At 37.3% G+C, this 9367-nt stretch overlaps 1 protein-coding gene across 1 annotated transcript; it reads right to left on the reverse strand.

Moving 5' to 3' along the window:
* Window positions 1–2090: 2090 nt before the first annotated feature.
* ARL14 (ARF like GTPase 14) lies at window positions 2091–3490 on the reverse strand. Its single transcript, XM_008008529.3, has one exon. The coding sequence runs from the start codon at window positions 3277–3279 to the stop codon at window positions 2701–2703; it is 579 nt and encodes a 192-aa protein (XP_008006720.1). The 5' UTR covers window positions 3280–3490; the 3' UTR covers window positions 2091–2700.
* Between the last annotated feature and the right edge of the window lie 5877 nt (window positions 3491–9367).

Consider the following 9367-nt stretch of genomic DNA (forward strand, 5'->3'; position numbering starts at 1 on the left):
GGGAATTGCCAAATAAAGACTGATAAAATTAACTCAAAAAGAAAGCTTCGAGACCAGCCTGGCTAGGCCAACATAGTGAAACTCTGTCTCTACTGAAAAATACAAAAATTAGCCTGACATGGTGGTGTGCACCTGTAGTCCTAGCTACTCGGGAGGCTGAGGCAGGAGAATCGCTTGAACCTGGGAGGTGGATGTTGCAGTGAGCTGAGCTCGCGCCACTGCACTCCAGCTTGGGTGATGGAGTGAGACCTCGTCTCAAAAAAAAAAAAAAAAAAAAAGAAAGCAAGTGACTGATGGAGGAAAATAGACTGAATCCCTGGATCCCAGGGAAGAAAGGAGGAAAGCATGAGAAGGGTACACGTTTTGGGAAGAATATTAACAGAGATTTTAAGGAATAGCTGCTATATGGGGGGAGATGTTGAAATGACAGGAAAATTCTGCTTTATAAGTTTTGCTCTACATGAAGAATGCATTTGCCCACCACACCCAACACATACACCCAGGGGCTTTCTAAAGTGAAGATTTGGGTTCCTTTCAGTATTTTAACAGGCTATTTTCTTCAACTTTTACATCATGCCAAGACTGGGCCATAAAGGGCTTGACTTAATTCAGATTACCAAGATACACGAGCACCAGAGGGCATTTTTTGTAGAAGTAAGTTAGTGACTTCCAATTTAAGGTTACTAATAAGATTCCATAAAAACACACACAGAGAAATTGTAAGGGAAGATACATATTTGAGATTTTAATTATGTTCCAAAAAAGAAAAGTTCTACTACGAAGCATTTAACATTGCCACCCCCCTGAGATCTCCCTGAAATCAGGAAACTTTTTGCCAGTCTTTCATGTTTTTTATATCTCTGTTATTGAACTTAATTTATTCTGCCTAGTAAATTTTTTCTAAGAACATTTTTATTATAGAAGTAATGTATGTTGGCCTGATTTATTCTTAATTGCATGTGGTAAGTTCACTGAAGACAGAGACTATACCTTATTAGTAAAACAATGTCAGAACACCTAACAGCACAGACCCTGGAGTGAGACACACCTGAATTTGAATCTTGGCTCTGTTGCTACTCCTCAGTTAAATATCAAGTAGTTTTTTTGTGGTGGTTGTTGTGTAATCTTGTTTAGACTCAGTACACTCATCTTTAAAATTTAGATTATGCCTGTTTCTCTTTGGGCAGTTGTGAACATTAAATGGGAAGATGTATGAAAGTGCTTAGCACACAGTGCCTGGCACCCACAAGTACTCATCCCACAGTAACTATTATTACCTGTGTGTCTAGTTTATTATTTGAATCTCTACCACATAGCACAGAAGGTAGTGCTCGGATCTTTCCTGAACAAATAGCTAAGACGAGAGAAGAAAATCGTTAAGAGGAATCCAAGGGCTGGCATCCTTGGTTTATTTTACCCCTTTTTTTTTTTTCCTCTGTGACCTTAAGATTTGGAGTCCTAGGGTCTGCTATGGATGATTGAGCTCTGCTTCCAGCCCCAAATGAGCCTTGTTGGAAGTGGGGTAGGAGGAAAGTGCTGTCTGTTTGTACCAGGGCCTCCCTGGGAGTTCTGAGCTTCTCAGGGGACTTCCATTCCAATCTCCAGCTCCTTTGCCCACTCACCTGCCCTCCCGCCCAATGCCTCTGGAAAGTTTCCTAGAGATGGGAACTTCCAGTGACTAACCTGTACCTTTGTAGGGTCAATGGGAGTGAGGGACCCTCTAAAATACCATCTCCTGCAGTAAGCATTTCTTGTTTCCCTGGTTAAAAAGAGTATCTCCCGCAATCGCACATAGCACTTATTGCCCTACTCTAGATGCTAGCTTTATGTTGTTTCCTGCTGTAAATTGTAGGTCTCTGAGAGCAAAGTCTAGGTCTGGTTCCTGTTTGATCAGTACAATGAGCTGCACGTATGTTTCCAAGCAATGGCTGTTAAACTGAATTCCAAGGAAGCGAGACTCGGGGCTGTAGCCTAGAGCTGAGCCCTGAGCCCCTAAACTCCAAGGTGCTACCCCGATCACCAGACCTTTAAGTTTATACACTCTGCTCCCTATGGCAGAACACAGCCTCTGAGTAATTAGCAGCCTGAAGTTCATTGTTTAAGATTCACTGGAGGAAGTTCCCAGCAATAGATTTCAAAAAAGCTGGCAGGAATCCAGAAGAAAAGCTTTATTTAGGAAATAAGAAAGCTTTATTTAGGGAACATGAATTTACAAGATGTTAACATTATACTTTTTCCACTCCACAATTTGAAGTTCGTTTTTTACACCACCCAGCTATTACATAGGAGCATGGTGGAAATTCAATACCTGTTACAGCTGGAAACAATCTGGAAGAATTCTGACTCTATTAGCAGATAGCTTACTAAAACTTTGTTCTAGTAGTCATATACAATTAATAATGTAGTAATTTATTTGGTCCCAAATGTGACTACTATATTCAAAGTCATCCAATGTGATAAAAATTTGTAGAACATTATACATTTTCATTCCCAGTGAGCATTGCCATAGTTTGCTAAAGTTTCTGGCTGAAAAATAAATATTTTCTAGATATCATTCTAAGTTGTTTAACTAAATGTAAATGAAATAACATCTCAGGAAAAGTTTGTCATCTCAATAATTTGATTTCTTCATTTGGCATAGAAAAACAATTACCCTTTCAACTTCATCAGTGTCTCTGTTGAGACTTGGATTTTTCAGTCTCAGTTCTGCTTGAAGAATGCCAAAGTGTCTCCTCTTGATTTCATGTGGCTCTTCACAAATCCAGTTAATTTCCTGAACCCCTGGGCCAGCCCGTCACCTGTGAGGGCACAGCAGGGTTGCACATACCAGTTCCGGTCACTGCAAAGCTTCTTCACTTTGAACATTCTGGTGATGTCCTCAGCAGTCAGAGCTCCAGGCATGTCTTGTTTGTTGGCTAATAGAACAACAGGCACATTTTTAATGTGTTCATTCTTCAAAATGTGCTCAAACTGTCTCCGAGACTCTTCCAGTCGCTGTTTGTCTGTGCTGTCCACAACATACACCAACCCATCAGTGTTCTCACAGTAACAGCCCCAAACAGTTCTCATTTTCTCCTGTCCTCCAACATCCCAGACTGTGAGCGAAAGGCTCCTTTCCAACTCGATCATCTCCACATTGAAACCTATTGTAGGGATGGTGATAATATCCTTAGCAAGCTTTAATTTATAAAGGAGAGTAGACTTCCCAGCTGAGTCAAGTCCCAAAAGAAGAATTTGGGCTTGTTTGGTTTGGGGATTTTTAGAACCCAGCAAACCCATTTTAGCTTTTCTCTTTCTCTCTCTCTCTCTCTCTCTCTCTCTTTAAATACCTTTTCTTTCTTTCTTTCTTTGTTTCTTCGAATGGCCAGAGACAATGTGTCCTTTCTGGATCTCGCATGAAAATGTTAGGAAGAAAGAAGAAAGCAAATGCTTCATGCTGTATTCTAAGAACAAGAACCTAGATGTGTTTATGTTGTAGCTTATCAACTTGATTACGGGCAAACAGTATTTTATTTGCAGTCCCAGCCAATCCTGAGGTATCTGTGGTGTGAGTAACCAGCCAATGCCATGGTGACTCAAAGGGGAAATTCTCCGTAAATGAGTAAGATTAGGAGAGGCCTACCTGGCTGCAGTTTTGTTTTCTTTCAGGGACTAGAAATCTAGAGGAAACTGAAGGTTCAACATGCAGAGGAGCATGGTTTAGCAGCAGAACAAAAACTTAACTTTTCATTTTAACTAACTTTTAACTTAAATTTAACTAAACTTTTTGTGTAACTTTTTGTAGAACTTCTCTAGGTATTCAACCATTTATCTTATCCCAATTGTAAATAAGGAACCAGGCTTCTTAAGTCGTGAAGAGAGAGTTATTCTCACACTCTGTCTGCAGTATCTTAAATCTCCCTTGTCCAGATTACTCACTAGGAAACCTTAAACCACCCAAGGTTATCTGAACCTTACTCACTAATCACATACAGAATCACTTTCTTTAAACTTCTAGGCAGAGAATTTACATGACTGCAGTCACAAAACCAAATATATGAGGGGGAATTTATAACACAAACACTTTTACATTAAGTAGTCCAATTAAAGATGGCAAATAAATACATGTATTTATTTCCTCTTCTTCCCACGATACCACAGAATAATGGTAAAGGCATTAAAAGAACATATAGGTTGGGCATGGTGGCTCATGCCTGTAATCCCAGCACTTTGGGAGGCCGAGGTGGGTGGATCACGAGGCCAGGAGATCAAGACCAACATGGTGAAACTCCGTCTCTACTAAAAATACAAAAAAATTAGCTGGGCGTGGTGGCCCATGCCTATAATCCCAGCTACTCAGGAGGCTGAGACAGGAGAATCGCTTGAACCAGGGAGTTGGAGGTTGCAGTGAGCCCAGATCGCACCACTATGCTCCAGCCTGGTGACAGTGAGACTCTGTCTCAAAACAAACAAACAAACAAACAAACAAAAAATACCATGTAAATCCATAACAAAACAACAAGATAATTCATCAGAGGGTGAGATATTTTAACAAAATTCTGGAAAATGGAAACTAGATGGAAAAATGAGTGGTAACTGATATAGCAGGATAAAGCCAAGCCTTGGAGTGCTGATGCACAGGAGATAGACGAGGTGACAGGTATGGCAGAGAGAAGGGATGAAATAAAGGACTAAAAACAGAAGAAGGTTAACAGGAGGCCAAAATAAACAGAACACACACACACACACACACACTCTCTCTGTCTCTCTCTCTCTCTCACACACACACACACACACACACACACACACCTCTGCTGGCTGTCTTCACCAACTAGATATTTATTCCCAGGCAAAATACTGAAGAGTTTTTATTAAAGAAATTGAAAGATCTCAGAAAAAAGACCTCCATTTTTGACAGTTGGGAGTTTCTGACCATAATGCCTAAGTCAACATGTAATTAACCTATAGCCAACCTGGCAGTTGGCAAACTTGCTCACATACATAGAATTCCCAATCAGCTTTGCAGTGCACAGAAGTTTCTATACTTAATGCATAGCATGCCTTCAATATGAATAAGAGAGAGATCAAGATAAAAATAAGAACTTTTAAGAAAGCTTAAACAGAGCTAATGAAGGGAATAGAAGAACATTTTCATTAAATTCTAATTACTATTTTTGTACAGACTTGAGAAGACATTACATCCATAAGACAAAAAATGGATGGTATTAAACAGACCACTCAGAGAATAAAAATAAAACTCCTAAAAATAAAAAACACAAATTTCAAAAAATTTTAAAGAACAGTAATACCTGTAGGCTGGAAGACATGTTGAAGGAGTCTTTCAGAAAGTTGAAGATAGAAAATATGGAAGAAAAGATAAGAAATATAGTGGATGAACTCAGAAGTCTTAACTCAGAAGTCTGATTTGTAGGACTTATTCCAGAGAGAAAAAAAAATATGCACAAGAGGAAATTATAAAGAAATAATACAGGACCACTTTCCAAAGCTAAAGAATGAACTTGCCAGATTGAAAGACTTCCCTCAATGCTTACCAACATGATTTTTAAAAGAGCTATACAATGTGATATACATGTTTTTTATTAAAACTAAAAATTTATTTAGAGTTTTTATACAAAATAAGTAGACTATATTAGATGCAGAAAGCACACATATGAAGAAATTCTGTAACCCTTTTTAAAGAATTAAGTTCTTAACCAACTCACTATGTCTCAGAGGCCAAAGACACCATTTTCATTTGTTCATTGATTTATTCATCTAACCATTTAGGAAATAAACATATTGATTGCCTAGTCTGTGCTAGATGGCAGGGAGGTCACAAAGATAAACTAGGCTTGCCTTTAGTTGGCTTTCATTGGGGAGAAGGTAAAAGACATGTGACCTAATAAAAATAAATACAAAGCCAAAAAATTACACATGCTGCAAGAAAAGAAAGGCTAATGTATTCTGGATATTCATAGACTCCTTCAGAATGAAAGGCGTCAGATAAACCTTCCTGGAGAAGGTTAAGTATTGAACCAGGCCTTGTAGAGACACGTGAGGGCATACGTGAAAGAAACATTCTGTGAGAGCAAAGTCTTAGAAATGGGAAAATATGGGAATGTATATGGAAAACCAACTGTATATGGATAAGTAGGGGTTTCTTCCATAAACATGTTGAACTATCATGAGAAAACCATAAGATAAATCTAGATTATAGGCCATGCTGCAAGACAACAGACTTGGACTCTTCAAGATAGGTCCATGTCATGAAAGACAAAAGGGAAAAAAAGGATCAGGGGAAGAATGTTCTAAATAAAAGATATATGACTCCTAAATGCATTGTGTAAACTTTTATTGGATCCTGTGTCAATAGTAGTGATTAAGGAAATTATTATAACAATTATGACCATTCAAATTGGGGAAACTTGATTATGAACTGTATATTAGATGGTATTATTTATCAATGATAAATTTCTTGAAGGCAATGATTCTATTGTTGTTATGTAGGAAGATGATTTTGTTTCAAGGAGATACAGGCTAAAGTACTTAGAGGTGATATCAGCAAGTTGATTTCAACTGGCTCAGCAAACACATGCACACAAAGATATGTATATGAGAGGGAGGAAGTGTGTGTAAATATGGCAATAGTTGGTGGCTCTAGGTCAGAGGTATTGAGTGTTCATTTTGCTATTTTTTAACTTTCCTCTAGATTTGAAATTTTTGAAAACAACATGTTGAAAAAAAGAATATAATTGAAATAAGCTAATAAAATTAGACTACAGGCCATAGTAATACAGAAAAATAATTCAGCTTACTTAGGGGTAAGTCTATACTTCCAAAGGTGAATTTAGGGACTGTGACTGCACTACTACTTAAGCTCTTTCTCACCTCCATATTTTCAACAAATTAAAATTTTTAAAAGAAGTTAAACATTTATTTCATATTAAACTCAATGATTTGAGTGCTTTATGAGGTCTACTGTTGGTATTGGGGACATCCTTTAATACATTTTTGCTGTAATGAGCATGATCATACATATATGCCTTCACCATTTCCCATCTCACCAATTATACCTTGTTTTTGAGATAGCCAAACAAATGAGGGCTTAAATTCTGCATGAATATTATATCCACATAAGAATATTATTCTCTTCTATGAAAAGAAATAAAATAATTTCTTTGTCAATGCTAATTGTCATAAAAAAATCTACAAATCCTTTCTTACTGTCCCAAAACATTTATGGATTCACTTGTCCCAGCCAAACTTGAGGGAAGACAAGGTATTTGTTTTCTGTAAATCATTCTAAGATTACGCAAATAAAGGTAGACTTGTGAGAGAGTTACTGGCAGACTCTGTGGTGTCACAGGAAATTTTTTTTTAAATGTGGGAAAGGAAGAAACATTTTCTTTAATTTCTTATCATGGAGGTGTGAGGCAAAAAGTCCTAAATTAGAAGCTCAACCATGTACTGACCAAGCAAAAATACAGAAGCTTATCTCTTGGAAGAAGGTGCAACGTATTCTATTATCTTTATTTTTCACAGATAAAGAAGAAAGAATCAGGATGTGGCTGTGTAAATAGCTTAGCTTACAGAGACTTGGAACATCCCCTACTTTCCCTACAATAACTTTTTTTGGTCTTTTTAAAAATAAATGTTTGGAAAATTGAAGTATAACACATATATAGAAAAATACAAAAATCATAAATATATAGCTCAAAGAGTTACCAAAAATTGAAAATACCCATGTAACCTCCACTAAGGCCAGGATTAATTTTTAACTTTCCTTTTTTTATTTCTTGCAAGTAAAAATGCAAGACCTCATGTATTTCTATACCCAGTAATGAGAAATATGCTCTGTTCCTGAACAATAGTCACTCTTTGTCCTAGTTGAGATTCTTTGAAGCTGCAAAGAATGATATATCTTAATCTATAAAGATTTCCCCAGAGCTGTTTCCATCAAACTGAACCAGCACTTTCACCCACATCACCAAAGGTTTTTTACTTTCACATTGGTAGATCATTGGATGTGAGTTCAAATCTAGCCTCTGGCACTCACTAAATATTAAATAGTTGTCATAATTATATAAAATAAATGTGGAAAAAAATTATCACAGAGCCTGGCCCATGGTTGATACAAGTTTTCTCCCTCTTCTCTCACAATTTTTGTGTCTTAGCTAACATTTTTAAATACCTGTGATTCTTAACCTTTTCCAGATGAGAAACAATCTGATAATTCCCATAAAATTATTCCATTGGGAGAACAAACCACCATGTGCTGGACCCCTTCCCCAACACCCCATTTTTATCCAGCCCACCCTCAATAAGATAAAGAAGAATAGAGAGACGACACACCAGAGGGGCAGTCTGAGGGCTATGTCTGGAACTTGGGAGCAATAGTTGCACCCCTTTGCCTTGGTGAAGATGGGGAATTTATTTAGGGATGGATGACTCAGATATCTTTGGCCCTAGCTACCTGCAAAGCTCTCAGTATCCTGGGTGCCTACCTAGTCAGCAGCAATGGGGCCCAAAAGAACTCAACTATGCAACCTGACTGCCATTGACTTAATTGGTTCCCTTTTCACTTCCGCGAAATAATGATCCAAATGGTTCTCACAGGTCTCTATTTTTTACAGCTGCTCATCTCTCTTCAAACTCAAGATAAATCTTTGATTATTCATTCAACATTTATTGAGTATACACTAAATGGCAGGCACTGTCTATCTTCTGTCTTCAGAATAACTGATGGTTCACCATTTAAGAAGTAACTAAAAGTTGAAACATTTAAAAATATTTTTTAAATGCTCTATACACAGTCTTCGAATTTTAGAAAAGAAATATTTTATTATAAAAGCATTTAAAACTATTTAAATAATCTAAAACATTTAAAACTTAATGTGATTATGAGTCTCACTTTTCTCTTTGTTCACATACATATGTAATTTTTACATGCTTCATTCATTCAATACACTTCTATTGAGCATGTAATATGTCTGTATATAATTCAAGACACTGGCAATTGTCTGTGTATAATCAAAGCAGTCTTCATTTTCAAGGAACGAACAATCTAATGAAAGAGACCAACACTTACTAACAGTATGAATGTTGCTATAAATAAGGTAACAGGACTTAGGAGGCTACAAGTCAGTGTCAAGTCAACATGGCTCATTATGGGACGCTCACATCTTCTATCTGTCCAAACTGGGACTGTTTTGAAAGTGGAAGGGGTACTACTAATGAGTACACCAGCAAACAGATGTAAACAGGCTTAAGAAAATTAGGCTGTATGGTCATTTTAGAATAGGCCACTGAGACTTGCCTGGCTTCATGAAAGGAAGCTTGAGCTAATTTTAGGATGAAAGAGAACAAGGGTTGCATAGCTACTTTTCAA

This window comes from Chlorocebus sabaeus, chromosome 15, assembly GCF_047675955.1.
Source record: "Chlorocebus sabaeus isolate Y175 chromosome 15, mChlSab1.0.hap1, whole genome shotgun sequence".
NCBI lineage: Eukaryota > Metazoa > Chordata > Mammalia > Primates > Cercopithecidae > Chlorocebus > Chlorocebus sabaeus.